The sequence below is a fragment of the Microchirus variegatus genome, assembly GCF_963457635.1.
Source record: "Microchirus variegatus genome assembly, chromosome: 4".
Lineage (NCBI taxonomy): Eukaryota > Metazoa > Chordata > Actinopteri > Pleuronectiformes > Soleidae > Microchirus > Microchirus variegatus.
This window is the reverse complement of record NC_139805.1, coordinates 37130443-37149762: the sequence shown is the minus strand read 5'-3', so window position 1 is coordinate 37149762 and position 19320 is coordinate 37130443. Positions and strand designations below refer to the sequence as shown.

Sequence of the window (19320 nt, the reverse complement as noted above, 5' to 3'; positions counted from 1 at the left end):
TTTATTAAACGCTGGGGCTGCAACTTTTTAAAATGTGCCACTGCGGCGTCAACCTTTTTGATTAAAACACCACATTCAGTAAGTGCAATGTATTACAGGAACTGCAGGGGGCAGTAGACCTTTCTGAACCAGCAAAGAAGAACGAATGGGAAACTTGAATCTAATTGAAAATAATCAGAAAAACACATTTTTAGCCACGATCACACCCGATTCACCTCTTTATTTTGCTTTGAAAAGGACGTTTGTGTCGCAGTGTAAACCACTCACTCTCCCTGCACCAAAGGCCATAGAGAAAATCAGTGATTTTAACATCACAGAGACACAGGAGTTCACAGGAGTTGTTGATCCACTGCTGCCTCCATCACTAAGTTACAATGTCTTATTTTGTCAATTCGGCTATGAAAAATCTCCGTCCAGATTAATTACGGTGACACAAAGTGACCACACGAGGCAGCAGTAGCCCAGCAGCTCCTGTGTCCCTGTGAGCTAAAATCACTGATTTTCTCTATGGGCTTTGGTGTGGGAGTGTGAGTGGTTGTTAGAGAAGTCTGTCTAACAGTGAGATGTTTCTGCTTCTTTGTGTTGTGATATATTTGGCAGTTCTGTGGCGGGCGCGCGGGGGGGGGGGGGGGGTGATGTCAGTGAATGAACACACTCAGGACAGAGGGCAGGCGGGGGGGTGCCTGTGTATGTGTGTGTGTGTATGTGTGTGTCAGACAGAGTCTCAGAGTGTGTGTGTCGTCAGGAGGCGAAGCTTCCTCCTCCTCAGATCATCATCAGTGTCGTCGGTTTAACTCGAGCTTGTGCGCTTGTTACCTGGCGAGGTGACGACACGTGAGGTGAGCGACGGCCCGAGCCGCCATCTTTGATCGCGATGATGTCATTGTTTGCAGGTTTTATCGGTTTGAGTCGGGCTTCGCGCAGTTAGCAAGGATTGAACTTTGCTTATTGTTTTCCCCGTGGAACGATGCGAATGAACGGCTGATGTACGGAGCTATTTTTGAATGAATGAATGAATGAATGAATGAAGCTTTAAATGTTTTATTGTGTATCATCTCTCACCGTTGGAGGATTTAACCAAAAAAAAAAGGGTTCAATTCAGAAAATCTCAATAATCATGGAGACTAAAAACCTGGTCCTAATGAGGCAGAACCTCCACATTTCTGAGGAACTGTTTAGGACTAAGATCAGGATTGTGTTTATAGTTAAAGGTTAGTGATGAGGCTTTGTTTAGTTTGTTAAAATGAATGCAGCGTCCGTGCTAAGAATAGCCTGTGTGTGTGTGTGTGTGTGTGTGTGTGTGTGTGTGTGTGTGTGTGTGTGTGTGTGTGTGTGTGTGTGTGTGTGTGTGTGTGTGTGTGTGTGTGTGTGTGTGTAGAGGAATCCCCCTTAAGCACTGAGGTGTGTGTGTGTTTGTCGCTCAGCTGTTGCACATGTCTGTCACTATTTTGTTTTCTGTCACACACACAGTAAAGTGGATGCTATCATATATCTATCATATTTTGTTAAAAGAACAAATATGTGACCAGAAGTCACATTTTTATCACATTATTACAACGTCAACAGTGTAAAGTTATTGTTTCTGCGGCAGAAATAATCACCCACTTTGAATATAAATAAAGGTAAAGGCAAAATAAACGTGTTTCGACAACATTGAAAGTGCTGTACTTGCTGTACAGTAACACTGCACTCACTCATTCGTACGTTATTATTAAAACCACACACTGGATGATTCACTGTGGACCATTTGTCCGTTTGGCAACGACTCCTGAAAAACTTCACTTCACTCTGTTCATGGACGACAGTGGAGGAGACTCTGCCAACCTCCTCCCCCCCCCCCCCCCCCCCCCCACTGTTAAAATTCCACAGAGACAAAATACCCCGAGCTGCTTCCGGTCAGCGTTCACTGAGTGTGTGAGTGTCATGTGCAGCTGTCCACGATATTCCACTGATCTCTGACCCGTCATCCTGCGCCTGATTAATTAAAAAACATCTTCATCATCGTCATCAACACGTGGGCTTCGTCTTCCTTTCATTTCAAATCATCACAATTTAAAAGTTAAAAGTAAAAAAAAAACTGGAGCGTCATATGCGATTTCTGCGATAGACACGACTTTGTCATGTTGCTGCGCGCCAATCACGACTATTGCACGATAACACCTAACACGACGCACCAATCGCGACTACCACGGCAATTGCGACTATCGCACCAATCGAAATTATCGCACCAATTGCGACTACCATACAATAACGACTATTGCACCAATCGCAACTATTGCACCAATTGCATCTATCACAGAAATTGCGACTATCCCACCAATCGCGAGTATTGCACCAATCGCGACTATTGCACGAATCCCGATCAAACGTGTCTATCGCACCAATCGCGACGATCATGACTATCGCACCAATCGCTACTATTGCACCAATCGTGTCTATCGCACCAATCGTGACAATCACGACTACCGCACCAGACGCGTCTATCGCACAAGACGCGTCTATCGCACCAACCGCGACTATTGCACCAATCCCGATCAAACATGTCTATCGCACCAATCGCGACGATCATGACTATCGCACCAATCGCAACTATTGCACCAATCGTGTCTATCGCACCAATCGTGACAATCACGACTACCGCACCAGACACGTCTATCGCACCAGACGCGTCTATCGCACCAATCACGACTATCGCACCAATCGCGACTATTGCACGAATCCCGATCAAACGTGTCTATCGCACCAATCGCGACGATCATGACTATCGCACCAATCCCGATCAATCGCGTCTATCGCACCAATCTCACAATAACGACTATCGCACAATAACGACTATCGCACAGCACAATAACGACTATCGCACAATAACGACTGTCGCACAATAACGACTATCGCACAATACCAACTACCGCGCCTATCGAACAAATTGTGTCTATTGCCTGATTTTTGTATGTAAAGTTGTCGTAACAACGAATTGGCTCAGCATAAATTACCGCATGTGTATCCGTTCTGCAGCCTTTCACTGACAGAGAGCACGATATTCATTTGCTGATGTTGTGCAGGATGCCAGCAGGGGGCGCACACAGCTTAGGCAGCATTAACTTCAAAAAGGAAAGGAAGGAAATCATCCTTATTCCACCAAAATTTGGAGGTCAGATGGAGAGTTGACATTCTAACATGTACTGATGTTTGGAGGAAACGCACACAGACGCGTGGAGAACATGCTAATTCCACACACACACTGGGTATCTAACCTAGCACCTTCTTGCTGTGAGGTAACAGTGATAACCACGACTAACCACCAAAACAAAAGCACAAGTCAAACTATGCCTTTAATGTATGTGTGTGTTGTGTTGGACAATGTGGAAAATGTGAGTGCACCTGGGTGACGTGTAAATACTGTTTCATGTGCTGTTGTGGAAAGTCTCAGTAATAAGACGGGATGCGGTGCGGATAAATATTTAGCATTTTAAACGTCTTCTTACAGCGCTGTTGGTTTCACTCGGCGTCCGTGGGAAGCACGAAACCCAATCTGTTTTCCATCCCGGTCCGTGTTCACATGAGCGCTGTGATTTCTCTGTTGTGGATAATAAAACCAACATTTCTCTCTGTAAAGTTTTGGGACCGTTTCAGTCGAAGCTCTATTGTAGTTTGTAATTATGGATAAAGAGCGACTCGGAGCCGCTCCTCGTGTCCAGTTGCACTCTGGTTGACTCCTGTGGTTCCACGGACTCCAGACTGAACTCTGAGCAGAAGAGAATCAAAGCACACGTCAAATATCTCGCTGTGATCGCTGATTGACTTGTGGGCGTGTGTCAAAGCCTGTCATTTATTGATTTTTTTTTTTCTCTTATTAAACCCTCGTTTGTTGCTTTTTTCTCTTCTCTCCGGCTTCCACTTATTTGGGTTTTGTGGTGAAACTGAGCCCGAGCTTCATAAAAAAACATTTTTCCATCAACAGCAGCAAATAACAACGGGGTCAAACGAGGAGAGCGCAGTACGGAGGCCGGAGCATCGGGCTGGGGTTTGGCCTCGCCCGAGGAATTCTCTCAGCGTTTAACTGAGATCGTCCTCACGTCATCTGTCCTCCAGAGACATGGTGACAGGCTGGATGATCGAGATGTATGGGATTAGATTTGTGTCAATGTTTTCAATCTCAAACTCAACACCTTCTCAGAAGCAAGCAACGCTTTGAGTTGAGCAAAAAAAAAAATGAACCAGAAAATCAATATACGCAATTAAATAAGGATTTAACAAATCAGGGAGCGCAAAGAACAAGTGAGGGAGCTTTAAAAAACAAGTGAGGGAACACAAAGAGCATAACGGGGAGTGTAAAGAACAAGTCAGGGAGCGCAAAAAACAAGTGTGAGAGTGTAAAGTGAGAGAGGGCAAAGAACAAGTTACGCAGCACAAAGAACATAACAGGGAGCATTAAGAACAAGTCAGGAAGCGCAAAAAACAAGTGAGAGGGTGCAAAGAACAAGTGAGAGAGCATAAAGTACAAGTGAGAGAGCATAAAGTACAAGTGAGAGAGCATAAAGTACAAGTGAGAGAGCGTAAAGTGAGAGAACGTAAAGAACAAGTGAGAGAGAGCAAAAAACAAGTGAGAGCGTAAATAAACAGTGAGAGCATAAAGAACAAGTGAGGGAGCGTAAAGAACAAGTGAGAGAGCGCAAAGAACAAGTGAGAGAGTGTAAAGTGAGAGAACTTAAAGAACAAGTGAGAGAGCGCAAAAACAAGCGAGAGAGCGTAAAAGAACAAGTGAGAGAGCGCAAAGAACAAGTGAGAGAGTGTAAAGTGAGAGAACTTAAAGAACAAGTGAGAGAGCGCAAAAACAAGCGAGAGAGCGTAAAAGAACAAGTGAGAGAGCGTAAAGAATAAATCAGGGAGCGTAAAGAACAAGTGAGAGAGCGTAAAGTGAGAGAGTGCAAAGAACAAGTGAGAGAGCGTAAAAAACAAATCAGGGAGCGTAAAGAACAAGTGAGAGAGCATAAAAAACAAATCAGGGAGCGTAAAGAACAAGTGAGAGAGTGCAAAGAACAAGTGAGAGAGCGTAAAGAACAAGTGAGAGAGCGTAAAAAACAAATCAGGGAGCGTAAAGAACAAGTGAGAGAGTGCAAAGAACAAGTGAGAGAGCGTAAAGAACAAGTGTGAGAGCGTAAATAACAAGTGAGAGAGCGCAAAGAACAAGTGGGGGAGCGCAAAGAACAAGTGAGGGAGCTTTAAAAAACAAGTGAGGGAACACAAAGAGCATAACGGGGAGTGTAAAGAACAAGTCAGGGAGCGCAAAAAACAAGTGTGAGAGTGTAAAGTGAGAGAGGGCAAAGAACAAGTTACGCAGCACAAAGAACATAACAGGGAGCATTAAGAACAAGTCAGGAAGCGCAAAAAACAAGTGAGAGGGTGCAAAGAACAAGTGAGAGAGCATAAAGTACAAGTGAGAGAGCATAAAGTACAAGTGAGAGAGCATAAAGTACAAGTGAGAGAGCATAAAGTACAAGTGAGAGAGCGTAAAGTGAGAGAACGTAAAGAACAAGTGAGAGAGAGCAAAAAACAAGTGAGAGCGTAAATAAACAGTGAGAGCATAAAGAACAAGTGAGGGAGCGTAAAGAACAAGTGAGAGAGCGCAAAGAACAAGTGAGAGAGTGTAAAGTGAGAGAACTTAAAGAACAAGTGAGAGAGCGCAAAAACAAGCGAGAGAGCGTAAAAGAACAAGTGAGAGAGCGCAAAGAACAAGTGAGAGAGTGTAAAGTGAGAGAACTTAAAGAACAAGTGAGAGAGCGCAAAAACAAGCGAGAGAGCGTAAAAGAACAAGTGAGAGAGCGTAAAGAATAAATCAGGGAGCGTAAAGAACAAGTGAGAGAGCGTAAAGTGAGAGAGTGCAAAGAACAAGTGAGAGAGCGTAAAAAACAAATCAGGGAGCGTAAAGAACAAGTGAGAGAGCATAAAAAACAAATCAGGGAGCGTAAAGAACAAGTGAGAGAGTGCAAAGAACAAGTGAGAGAGCGTAAAGAACAAGTGAGAGAGCGTAAAAAACAAATCAGGGAGCGTAAAGAACAAGTGAGAGAGTGCAAAGAACAAGTGAGAGAGCGTAAAGAACAAGTGTGAGAGCGTAAATAACAAGTGAGAGAGCGCAAAGAACAAGTGGGGGAGCGCAAAGAACAAGTGAGAGAGTGCAAAGAACAAGTGTGAGAGCGTAAATAACAAGTGAGAGAGCGCAAAGAACAAGTGGGGGAGCGTAAAGAACAAGTGTGAGAGCATAAATAACAAGTGAGAGAGCGCAAAGAACAAGTGGGGGAGCGTAAAGAACAAGTGAGAGAGCGTAAAGAATAAATCAGGGAGCATAAAGAACAAGTGAGAGAGCGTAAAGTGAGAGAGTGCAAAGAACAAGTGAGAGAGCGTAAGAAACAAATCAGGGAGCGTAAAGAACAAGTGAGAGAGCGTAAATAACAAGTGAGAGAGCGCAAAGAACAAGTGAGAGAGTGCAAAGAACAAGTGAGAGAGCGTAAAGAACAAGTGTGAGAGCGTAAATAACAAGTGAGAGAGCGCAAAGAACAAGTGGGGGAGCGTAAAGAACAAGTGTGAGAGCATAAATAACAAGTGAGAGAGCGCAAAGAACAAGTGGGGGAGCGTAAAGAACAAGTGAGAGAGCGTAAAGAATAAATCAGGGAGCATAAAGAACAAGTGAGAGAGCGTAAAGTGAGAGAGTGCAAAGAACAAGTGAGAGAGCGTAAGAAACAAATCAGGGAGCGTAAAGAACAAGTGAGAGAGCGTAAAAAACAAATCAGGGAGAGTAAAGAACAAGTGAGAGAGTGCAAAGAACAAGTGAGAGAGCGTAAAGAACAAGTGAGAGAGGGTAAAAAACAAATCAGGGAGCGTAAAGAACAAGTGAGAGAGTGCAAAGAACAAGTGAGAGAGCGTAAAGAACAAGTGTGAGAGCGTAAATAACAAGTGAGAGAGCGCAAAGAACAAGTGGGGGAGCGCAAAGAACAAGTGAGAGAGCGCAAATAACAAGTGAGAGAGCGCAAAGAACAAGTGAGAGAGCGCAAAGAACAAGTGGGGGAGCGTAAAGAACAAGTGAGAGAGCGCAAAGAACAAGTGAGAGAGTGTAAGTGAGAGAACGTAAAGAACAAGTGAGAGCGCGTAAAGAACATGTGAGAGAGTGTAAGTGAGAGAACGTAAAGAACAAGTGAGAGCGCGTAAAGAACAAGTGAGAGCGCGTAAAGAATAAATCAGGTAGCGCAAAGAACAAGTGAAAGAGAGTAAAGTGAGAGAGCGTAAAGAACAAGTGAGAGAGCATAAAAACAAATCAGGGAGCGCAAAAAACAAGTGTCTTTTCAAACAAAAAAAGACCATATTTTTGAATGATTAAATAGATATTTTATTTGCTTCTTAAAAAGTGCTGTTGTTATAAATACTGACACAAATGTAATTCCGTAGTTGCACTGCCACGTTTGTACGGTGGCCCAGGATGGACAAACCCAACACTGCTTGCTTTTCTGCAGCACTTGAACAGTTGGTCACAGATTCCCTCCTAAAACGCTGCTGAATCACACACTGGTCCTTTAAACGTCTGCAGTAGTTTTCCACTCTCTCTCGGGGGACGTCCTCTGTCCTTGGTGGAAGTGAAACGTGCTCAAGTAAAAAGAGTGGAAATGTAAATGTGTTTGATCAGGACTCATCAGCTCCTGCTCCTCTGAGGACTGACTGAGCATCAACAAGGATGAAGAAAAACATCGTATTAATCAGCCTTAATGAGGCACCATTATGCATAATTACTGGGTAAACTTATTTACAAACAGACGGTAATGTTTATTTAATCCCCTCTGTGTTTCTGTGGAATGTGCTGAGGCCTAAACAACAGTGTTGAGTCACTGGAGTCCAGGAGGCTCAGGAGGAATCCAAACACTGTGTGTTAGAAACAACAGCCACAGAACCAAAGACAAGGTGGACATTTATTTATTGGCAGAACGAAGCTTTACCACCCGTTTTCCTCTTTTACACAATGACAACGTAAAAAAACGTTCTTTTCTAACCCCCAGTTGTTTTTCCAGTCAGCCTCATGATATGAGCTGTTAGTGCTACCAAACTTATTTTTATTAGGGGTCTCAAATTATCCCGTTAATTGTGATTAATTAATTACAGTCATCATTAACGCGTTATGTTTGTTAATCGCGTTAATCTCTTCTTTACTGATAATCAGTGAGGGAGTGCAAAAAACAAGTGAGGGAGCATAAAGAACAAGTGAGAGAGCGTAAAGAACAAGTGAGAGAGCGTAAAGTGAGAGAACATAAAGAACAAGTGAGAGAGTGTAAAGAAGAAGTGTGAGAGCTTATAGAACAAGTGAGAGAGCGTAAAGAACCAAGTGAGAGAGTGTAAAGAACAAGTGAGAGAGCGTAAAGAACAAGTGAGAGAGCGCCAAAAACAAGTGTGGGAGCTTAAAGAACAAGTGAGAGTGTTAAGAACAAGTGAGAGAGTGCAAAGAACAAGTGAGGGAGCGCAAAGAACAAGTGACGGAGCACAAAGAACAACAGGGAGCGCAAAAAAACAAGTGAGAGAGCGTAAAAAAAAGTGAGAGGGTGCAAAGAACAATTGAGAGAGAGTGTAAACAATGAAGGAGCGTAAAGAGCAAGTGAGGGAGCGTAAAGAACAAGTGAGGGAGTGCTAAGAACAACTCAGGGAGCGTAAAGAACAAGTGAGAGAGCGCAAAGAACAAGTGAGAGCGCTTAAAGAACATGTGAGAGAGTGTAAAGAATAAGTGAGAGAGTGTAAACAATGAAGGAGCGTAAAGAACAAGTGAGGGAGTGTAAAGAACAAGTGAGGGAGTGCTAAGAACAAGTGAGAGAGCGTAAAGAACAAGTGTACCATTTTTATCACTCTACGAACAAGATTCATGGATCCAGCCCCAAAATAAGAGCAACACAACCAGAAACATAACAAGAAATACAAGCGGAAATGTTGTCTTACCTTTGTGTGAGTCAGAGTGTTAATGAGTGAGTGAGAATGTGAGTGAGTGAGTGTCTGAGTGAGAGTGTGAGTGAATGAGAATGCGTCTGAGTGAGAGAGAATGTGAGTGAGTGAGTGTCTGAGTGAGAGTTAGAGAGAATGTGAGTGAGTGAGTGTCTGAGTGAGAGTGTGAGTGAATGAGAATGCGTCTGAGTGAGAGAGAATGTGAGTGGGTGTCTGATTGAGAGTGTAAATGAGTGAGTGTGAGTGAGTGTCTGAGAGTGTAAGTGAGTGAGAGAGAGAGAATGTGAGTGAGAGTGTGAGTGAGTGAGTGTCTTATTGAGAGTGTGAGTCAGTGACAGTGTAAGTGAGTGAGTCTAAATCCAGCAGACTCCTCTGTTAAATATGGACATTTGTGACATTTGCTTTACTAAATGTTGGAGATGAACGTTAATGTTTTCTGAATTTTCTTTCTAAATTAAACCTACAGTTGGACTTTGATTCTTGTGTCGGACGTGTCGAGTATATACTGTATACGTCTGTCGAGGTGAGCGGCGCTGTTTCCTGCCAGAGGAGGGCGTCACCTTGGTTGTGTGCGTTCTCTAGCGAAGAGTTTGTGCTGTTTCATGTGAACACAGTGAAGTCACAGCGTTGTCTCAGCGTCTCTGTCTGGATCCGGTGTTTGATGTCCACGTTTCTGTCTGAGTCGTCTGACTCTGGACGAACGGCAGACGACTCTTAGCCTCCAGTTCCTCCAGTTCCTTGTGGAGAAGCTCTTCCTGTTCGTGCAGACGACAGCTCTTCTGGTTCTCATCGCTGAACACATCGGTGTGATGTTGGATGATGAGTTCAGGGCTCCCACGGTCATGGAGTTCCTGGGAAAGGTTTTTAACATCAGGGCAAATGGATCATTTCCTGAAGTTCAATAATTCATTAATTATTAAGTATTCCTTAAGAGATTTGCAAATATTTTCAACGGATCCTTGTTCAGGGCGATGCAGACTATTATGATGGTAAATTTCAAGTCATTCCGAGATACATTTTTTTTTAGACTAGTCAGCTCACTATCAAAGTGCATGGTTCATTTCCTTAAATTCAAAAATTCATTAAAATTATTCCTTAGGGGGTTTGCAAATATTTTCAACGGATCCTTGTTCAGGGCGATGCCGACTATTATGATGGTAAATTTCAAGTCATTACGAGATACTTTTTGTTTTTGGGACTAAAGTCAGCTCACTGTCAAAGTGCATCAGGGCAAATAGATCATCATCAGTGTGGCTGGCAGTCACAACATCTAGCTATGCTAATTGAAAATGAAAACATTTGCTTTGTCCCTAATGAGGTTGCACAGTGTTTGTAATATTTTAGCCCTATGCTAATGCTAATCACTAGCTTCCCTTTGGAAATGGGTTCGCTCAGTTAGCAGCAAAGTAGTAGCATGCTAATGCAAAATAAATATGTACTGGAGTATTGGTTAATGGACACCTCGTCGTTTCAATTTAGCACATAAACATGACGTCACATGCGTCTTTTTCCGGTCAGTCGTCATGGAAACGCGTCACGTGTTAATGTGCTGTAGTGTTGACGCCGATAACGCTGTTAAGATGGACTGTTACGTTCTCAGTGATTCTATAAAGTTGAAATAATAATAATAATCAGAAGAAGAAGAAATCATAAATGTCGCTGGTTTACAAACGCTGATCATGATCCGTGTCTGTGATGACAGAGCGCTGACTCATGCTCCTCCTCCTGTCACTTTCTCTGTGATGTCACAGGTGTGAAGTGTTGTCTGAGAATTTCTGGCTCCGCCTCTGGAACAGCTGTTCCTCTGGCATGATGGGAAATTCCTGCCCCTCCCCCACCACCACCTGTCAGAGCTGAGCTGCTGAAGTGGGCGGTCCTGCATTCCATTTATACAGGAAGTCGTGAACTGAGAGTGACGTCAGTAGACGTCATGTGAGGTGTTGTCAGGGTTTGTGAGGTTCAACCGTGTTTCAGTTAAAACTTCCCACTAGGAACTTGGAAATTCCCACTTCCAACTACAAATGGAATGCACCATCGAAGGTCGTTATGGGAGTCACACCTTTATTTTTTCTTTCTTTGGTTCTTTCATTCATTCGTTCATTCATTCGCTCGTTTGCTCTTTCATTTGTTATTTTTTTTCTTTCTTTGGTTCATTAATTCCCTCCCTCCTTAGTTCTTTGGTTATTTAATTCTTTCATTCAGTCGTTCGTTCTTTCTTTCATTCGCTTGTTCGGACGTTCTTTGTTCGTTCTTTCATTCTTTGGTTCTTTAATTCGTTCATTCAGTCGTTCGTTCTTTCTTTGGTTCTTTCTTTCTTTTTTCTTTCATTCATTCGTTCATTCATTCGCTCGTTCGCTCTTTAATTTGTTTATTCGCTCGTTCTGTCGTTCTTTGTTCATTCTTTGTTCGTTCTTCCATTCTTTGTTTCTTTCTTTCGTTCGTTCTTTTTTTCATTCATTCGCTCGTTCGGTCGTTCTTTGTTCGTTCTTTCATTCTTTGGTTCTTTCATTCGTTCATACAGTGGTTTGTTGGTTCTTTCATTCACTCGTTTGGTCGTTCTTTTTCCGTTCTTTCATTTGTTCATTCAGTTGTTCATTCTTTCTTTCATTCGTTCATTCGCTCGTTCGGTTGATCTTTCATTCTTTGGTTCTTTCATTTGTTCGTTCTTTCTTTCATTCGTTCATTCTCTCGTTCGGTTGATCTTTGTTTGTTCTTTCTGTCTTTGGTTCTTTCATTCAGTCGTTCGTCCCTTCCTTCTTTCTTTCGTCCATTTGTTCATTCACTCGTTTGGTCGTTCTTTTGTTCGTCCGTTTGTTTGTTTGTTCTTTCTTTCACTCTTTCTTTCGTTCATTCATTCGCTCGTTCGTTCGTTCTTTCATTCTTTTTCTTTCGTTCCTTCTTTCATTCTCTCGCCCTTCATACTTCTTTCCTTCATTATCAGCAGCAATATCAGATTTCTTTAGATAATTGATTTGTTAGTTTTTGTTTAAATACTCGGGCTGATAAACTGATTTTATAAGTGATAAATCACTTCGTATCCTTCAGCTTCTTTATTGTAATTACGTTTTGAGTTTTTGAACTCGTAAATCCCAGAGTTCCGTCTTCAAATGCAGCAAAACTGTTATTGAATCTTAAAAAGATGGTGAGCAAACAAAGGAGATACAGAATAATAAAGAATGAGAATGAAGAGGGTGAAGTGGTTTTGCTGTTGGATTTAAACGCTGACTTCAGGAAAAACTCGATAAGTCACAATAAAAATCCCACAAGTCGTGTGTGTGTGTGTGTGTGTGTGTGTGTGTGTGTGTGTGTGTAATCATCATAACTGTGAATACAGATAACAGAGATGTTGTAGACGCTCTGGTCCGTGTGGAGAGAGACAGACAGAAGAGTGACTGGAAGGAGCTAAAGGGCGGATCTGCTTCCCGTAACATGGCGTTCCTTCAGAGCCTCGGGGCGACTGATATTTGTCAGATATGGAAAGTCAGACATGTCCATAGGGGGCGTGTGTGTGTCCTTTAAGAACACGTTCACGTCTTTATCTTCACTGTTAGACAGACTTTAACAACAGGAAACTGAAGTTTGTAAACCACTCACTCTCCCACACCAAAGCCCAAAGAGAAAATCAGTGATTTTAGCTCACGGAGTTCACATAGAGTGAAATCCCCAGGAAGTGAATGAAAAAGGCATGTCCTCTGAAGACATGGAAACCAGACAGTGTGTTCACGTGTGTGTGTGTGTGTGTGTGTGTGTGTGTGTATGATGTTAATATTATAAGTTATGCTGGCAGGCCTCCATTATATTTGATAAAGGTATAATTAAGTGAAATGATGTTTTCCAATTAAAAAGAGTGATGGCCTTCACTTGTCAAATAATAATGTTTTATTGCACAGATGAATGAATGTCATGACTCAGGACTCTGCCTGTCTGTAATATTCCTTCACTGGAATCTTTATTTCTTTTGGCAGCAAGTGGAACACACGTATACTTACACTTATATATATATATATATAACTACAATATATGCTTGTCAGTCCAGAAAAAAAGTCCCTCTCTTTAAGAAGTCAGTCTTTTGTCCACCTGTGAATTCCTCACCTTGCATTCATGCATAAATTTAAACTTTAAACGCAGTTCAAACGGATCATTTTGGCAGCGACGTTCATCACACTTCTTAAAAACGCGGCACACGAACCCAGCCGCGGCTCACTTTGTCTGAGGATTACGATTATCACAGGAAGGGCTTATGAGCTTCACTTAAAGTCTTTATCTGTATTTATATTTCCTTATTTTCACCAGGTGGTTCTGTGAAGGCCGTGAGCTGCACAACTGTCCCGACATCCAGATCAGCAGAGACGCTGAGCTACACACTCTGGTCATCACCGAAGCCTTCGAGGACGACACGGGACGATACACCTGCGTGGCGTCCAACAGCCTCGGGGCGGACAACACGTCTGCAGAAGTTTACATAGAAGGTCAGACATTTATATTCACCTTTTGGTCCAGGAAGTGTCAGAGAATGTAGAAAAATGTTTGTCAAACCTGGAAATGATGACCAAAGAATTCCCACAAACCAACAATGATTCAGTTTGAATGATTTCTTTGTTATGTGGAGCAAGGAAAACAGAAAATATTCACATTTAAGAAGCTGTAAAATATCAGAAAGTAGAAAATATTCACATTTAAGAAGCTGAAAAATGACAGAAACGTAAAAAAATTCACATTTAAGAAGCTGAAAAATGACAGAAACGTGAAAATATTCACATTTAAGAAGCTGAAAAATGACAGAAAGTAGAAAATATTCACTTTAAGAAGCTGAAAAATGACAGAAACGTGAAAATATTCACATTTAAGAAGCTGAAAAATGACAGAAACGTGAAAATATTCACATTTAAGAAGCTGAAAAATGACAGAAACGTGAAAATATTCACATTTAAGAAGCTGAAAAATGACAAAAAGTAGAAAATATAAACATTTAAGAAGCTGAAAAATGACAGAAAGTAGAAAATATTCATATTTAAGAAGCTGAAAAATGACAGAAACATGAAAATATTCACATTTAAGAAGCTGAAAAATGACAGAAACATGAAAATATTCACATTTAAGAAGCTGAAAAATGACAGAAACATGAAAATATTCACATTTAAGAAGCTGAAAAATTACAGAAACTAGTTTTAATCATTTAAAAAAACACTCAAACTGATAAATCGATGATGAAAATAGTTGAGTATTAATTAATGAGTTGTTTTTTTGTGGACATTTGAGAACATCATCGTTTCCAGGTTTGACAAAGACTGATCGATATTTGTCAACATTTGATTTGCATTTTATCATTTTATGGACCAAACAACTAATCAATTAATCAAGCAAATTATTGATTATCCATGATGAAGTCAATTACAAAAGTAATCAATCATCCAGCAGGGACACAAGAAACAGATTTCAGCCACAGATATGAGCCTCATAATCCACTCACTCTCCCACACCAAAGCCCATAGAGGAAACCAGTGATTTTAACATCACAGCACGTTGATCCACTGCTGCCTCCATCACTAACTTCCAATGTCTGATTTTAGTGAATTCGGCTTTTAAAATGATGTACAGGATTACTGGGAAATATAGACAAAAATAACAATAATAATAATAAGAATCTACACATTTTTGCCTGTCATATATTACCATTTTTATTAAAAATGTGTTGTACGTGACATAAATAAAAGCCGCCGTCGTCGCTCGCTCTCATGTTTCCCTGCAGGAGCTTCGTCTTCAGACTCAGAGGGAGAAGGAGGAGGAGCAGTGTCCAAGTCCAGATCAGGAACCATGTCTCAGTATGTGTTTGACCCCCGTGACCCAGTCAACCTTTGACCCCTGCACAGGTTTAAAGTGAGCCCTGCAGCAGCAGCTAATCAGGTGCTGCCTGTTCTGATTTAACTGGGCCCTTAAAAAGGCCCCAGAAGAGCCATAATAACCGCGCGAGGTGCAAAGGTTCTGTCCACATTAGACCCGAGCCACAAATGTGTCCTATTGTTAATCCTTCAGGTTATTACTATACCCGTGGCTCGATAGCACCCCCTAAGGTGAAAACAGAGGCGTAAAATTGAGTTCCACCGAATTTCCCGAAACTTGGTGGGAAGATGTTATCGACCAAGACGAAGAAAAAAGTAGACCGTAACCATGGCCTCAACTCAACAGGAAGTCGGCCATTTTTAATTTTGTCCATTTTGGCGATTTGAACCTTACATAAACAAGCGAACTCGTCCGAGTGCGTTTGTCGTACCGACATAAAAAACCACGGCAATGTCAACTAGACACATCAAAGGTGAAAAGTTGTCGAAAAGGTTTTGCGGATTTAAAACGGCGTGGCCACGGCAACCCTCTGCGTTTGGGCGAATTTCGCCCATTTGCCACGAAACAGGAAGTGCCCTATAACGTCGGCACACACTGTGTTCCACCGAATTTCCCGAAACTTGGTGTGAAGATGTTATCGACCAAGACGGAGAAAAAAGTCGATGGTAACCATGGCCTCAACTCAACAGAAAGTCGGCCATTTTTAAATTTTGGCGTCCATTTAGGTGATTTGCACTCTACATAAACGAGCGAACTCGTCCGAGCGCGTTTGTCGTATCGACATAAAAAACACAGCAATTTGAACTAGACACATCAAAGGGGAAAAGCTGTCGAAAGGTTTTGCAGATTTAAAACTGCGTGGCTATGGCAACCCTCTGCGTTTGGGCGAATTTCGCCCGTTTGCCACGAAACAGGAAGTGCCCTATGACTTCGGCATACGTTGAGTTCCACCAAATTTCCCGAAACTTGGTGTGAAGATGTTATCAACCAAGACGGAGAAAAAAGTCGACAGTAACCATGGCCTCAACTCAACAGGAAGTCGGACATTTTGAATTTAGCCGACCAATTTTGGCGTCCATTTTCGGTGATTTGCACCCGACATAAACAAGCAAACTTGTCCGAGCACGTTTGTCGTACAGACATAAAAAACCCGCCAATTTGTACGAGACACATCAAAGGTGAAACGTTGTCGAAAGGTTTTGCGGATTTCAAAACGGCGTGGCTACGGCAACCCTCTGCGTGTGGGCAAATTTCGCCCATTTGCCACGAAACAGGAAGTGCCCTATAATGTCGGCCATTTTTGGAATCTTGGTGTCCTTTTTGGCGATTTGCACCCTACATAAATGAACTGCGAGACACATTAAAGGCGGAAAGTTGTTGGAAGGTTTTTGCGGATTCAAAAGCTGCAGCGCCACATAGTGGACACAAGGCTTCACAGCATCCTCTCGGCTGTAATGTTGAACTAGAACGAGCTCAGAGTGTTTCTGCAGCGATGTTCTCTCTGGCTGCAGCTGGACTAATCCTTGTGTGTTTACTCGCTGCAGCCAACATCGCATCCAAACAACAACGCTTAGCGAAAAAGCACAAAGATTCCAGAAAGAATGTGTCAGATCATGCGGTGAGTTCATGTGTTGTGCTTTTGTGTTTCCAGGCTACAGAAGAAGACCACTTCAATGTCGCTAACCATCCGCTCGTCGTCGCCCAAAATCACGGACGTCCTTCCTCGTCGAACCACCCTGGTCCAGTCCCTGTCTCAGCCCACACAGCGGGTGAGCAGCTGCAGACTCCCCCTGACACAGAAACAGACTTTAGCCACATAACAAAGCGCGTCGCTTTGTAAAACCGCTCACTCTCCCACACCAAAGCCCATAGAGAAAATTTGTGATTTTAACATCACAGAGACAAAGGAGTTCACAGGAGTTGTTGATCCACTGCTGCCTCCATCACTAACTTACAATGACTGATTTTGTCAATTCGGCTTTTAAAATCCTTCATTCAGATTGACCTCAGTGACATAAAGTGACCACACGAGGCAGCAGTAGACCCAGCAGCTCCTGTGTCCCTGTGAGCTAAAATCACTGATTTTCTCTATGGGCTTTGGTGTAGGAGAGTGAGTGGTTTACAAACTTCACTTACACCGGAAACATTTGAGTTTTTTACGAATAATAAATGTCAGATTAAGTCTACGACATCTTTAGAACACATTCACATCTTTATTTCACTGTTAGACAGACTTTTCCTTGTGTAAACTTAAGTTTGTAAACCACTCACTCTCCCTGCACCAAAGCCCATAGAGAAAACCAGTGATTTTAACATCACAGAGACACAGAAGTTCACAGGAGTTGTTGATCCACTGCTGCCTCCATCACTAACTTACAATGTCTTATTTTGTAAAATTCGGCTTTTAAAATAATTAATTTAAACAGACTTCAGTGACACAAAGTGACCACACGAGGCAGCAGTAGACCAGCAGCTCCTGTGTCCCTGTGAGCTAAAATCACTGGTTTTCTCTATGGACTTTGGTGTGGGAGAGTGAGTGGTTTACAAACGTCAGTTTCCTGTTGTTAAAGTCTGTCTAACAGTGAAATAAAGACGTGAACACGTTGTTAAAGATAAAAAACAGTGAAACTGACACAGATTTTACAATATTTCCATGTTTCCACCGTTCTCTCGATGTAAAAAACCTCTCTTTAATGTGTTGTGTTTGTGTTGTTGTGTAGATGCAGAGCCCGGTGTCGTCACTGTACAGCTGTGATGCGTCAGGTCCCCCCGTCTTCACCAAGGTACGTCCACACACACACACACACACACACAACAGGAACACACACGCGACTAATGTCACTAACGTTCTATTTTCAAAGACCCAGTCGTTAAAGTGTATGACTGAAATGACCGTGCGCTCCCTCCCGTGCAGTTGTTGCAGGACGTGCAGGCGTCTGAAGGTCAGGTGGTGGTTCTGGAGTGCAGGATCCGTGGAAGTCCCCCCCTGCAGGTCCGATGGTCCCGGCAGGGCGAGGAGATCCTGGACTCGCCGGATTTCCGTATTCTCCAGAAAAGTGAGAGTCACTGGAGCTGAACCAAATTCGCTCAACTTCAAATCCACTTTAAAATAACATTTGCGTTCTTCTCTTCCTCGTGAACCCAGAGCCTCGATCTGCAGCTGAAGCAGGTACGTGACTCTGCTTTCATCTCCATGACAACAGCTACAGATCTGCTCTTAAAAGGGCTTGTTCAGGCTTTATTGTTGGTATTGGTTGATTTTAGCCACATAACAAGATAAAAAAATCTACGTCAGTTTAAGTCTACGACGTCTTAAGAACATGTTCATGTCTTTATTTCACTGGTAGAACGACTTTACCAACAGGAAACTGAAGTTTGTAAACCACTCACTCTCCCACACCAAAGCCCATAGAGAAAATCAGTGATTTTAACTCACAGGGACACAGGAGCTGCTGGTCTACTGCTGCCTCGTGTGGTCACTTTGTGTCACTAAAGTCTGTTTAAATTGATTATTTTAAAAACCGAATTTTACAAAATAAGACATTAGAACTTAGTGATGGAGGCAACAACTCCTGTGAACTCCTGTGTCTCTGTGATGTTAAAATCGCTGGTTTTCTCTATGGGCTTTGGTGTGGGAGAGTGAGTGGTTTACAAACTTCAGTTTTCTGTTGGAAAAGTCCGTCAAACAGTGAAATAAAGACGTGAACGTGTTCTTAAGATGTCGTAGACTTAAACTGACTCAGATTCAGGACTTTGAAACCTCAGGAAACTGAAGTTTGTAAAACCACTCACTCTCCCACACCAAAGCCCATAGAGAAAACCAGTGATTTTAACATCACAGAGACACAGGAGTTCACAGGAGTTGTTGATCCACTGCTGCCTCCATCACTAACTTACAATGTCTTATTTTATGACTTCGGCTTTTGAAGTCCTACATTTGGATTTACTTCAGTGACACAACGTGACCACACGAGGCAGCAGTAGACCAGCAGCTCCTGTGTCCCTGTGAGCTAAAATCACTGATTTTCTCTATGGGCTTTGGTGTGGCAGAGTGAGTGGTTTACAAAGTGACATCAAGTTGAATTTTCCAGTCAGTAAAAGCTGTGAAATGTTCCAGTTAAAGCTTCAAAGATGTTCTTCAGACATCGTTAGACTTCATCAGGTGTAGATTTTATGAGGTCAGACTTTTGTTGAGAGGGTTCAAACAGACACGTTTGTCACTGACAGTGAACTCAGTTAATACGTCTGAGTTTTATGAAACAGTCAGAGGGAAACACTGAGACACACACACACACACACACACACACACACACACACACACACACACACACACACACACGTGTTCCCCTCCTGTGTGAGTCAAAGAGCACTTCAGGTGTTCCTCTCCGGCTGTGAGTCACTCACTCGTCTTTGAACATTGGTGTTTTATTATTTATGTGTCTCTTTGTGTGTGTGTGTGTGTGTGTGTGTGTGTGTGTGTGTGTGTGTGTGTGTTCTTGTACTTGCGGC

The 19320-nt window shown here is 42.4% G+C and overlaps 1 protein-coding gene across 5 annotated transcripts in view; it reads left to right on the top strand.

The window, feature by feature from the left end:
* palld (palladin, cytoskeletal associated protein) overlaps positions 1 to 19320 on the top strand; it is a 105624-nt gene that overhangs the window by 24243 nt on the left and 62061 nt on the right. For all 5 annotated transcript variants that reach the window (XM_083888592.1, XM_083888590.1, XM_083888591.1 and 2 more), the window contains exons 3-8: positions 13264 to 13439; positions 14720 to 14792; positions 16463 to 16580; positions 17532 to 17594; positions 17726 to 17867; positions 17957 to 17980. In XM_083888592.1, coding sequence (XP_083744718.1) covers positions 13264 to 13439; positions 14720 to 14792; positions 16463 to 16580; positions 17532 to 17594; positions 17726 to 17867; positions 17957 to 17980 — 596 coding nt within the window. The remainder of the gene's footprint in view (positions 1 to 13263; positions 13440 to 14719; positions 14793 to 16462; positions 16581 to 17531; positions 17595 to 17725; positions 17868 to 17956; positions 17981 to 19320) is intronic.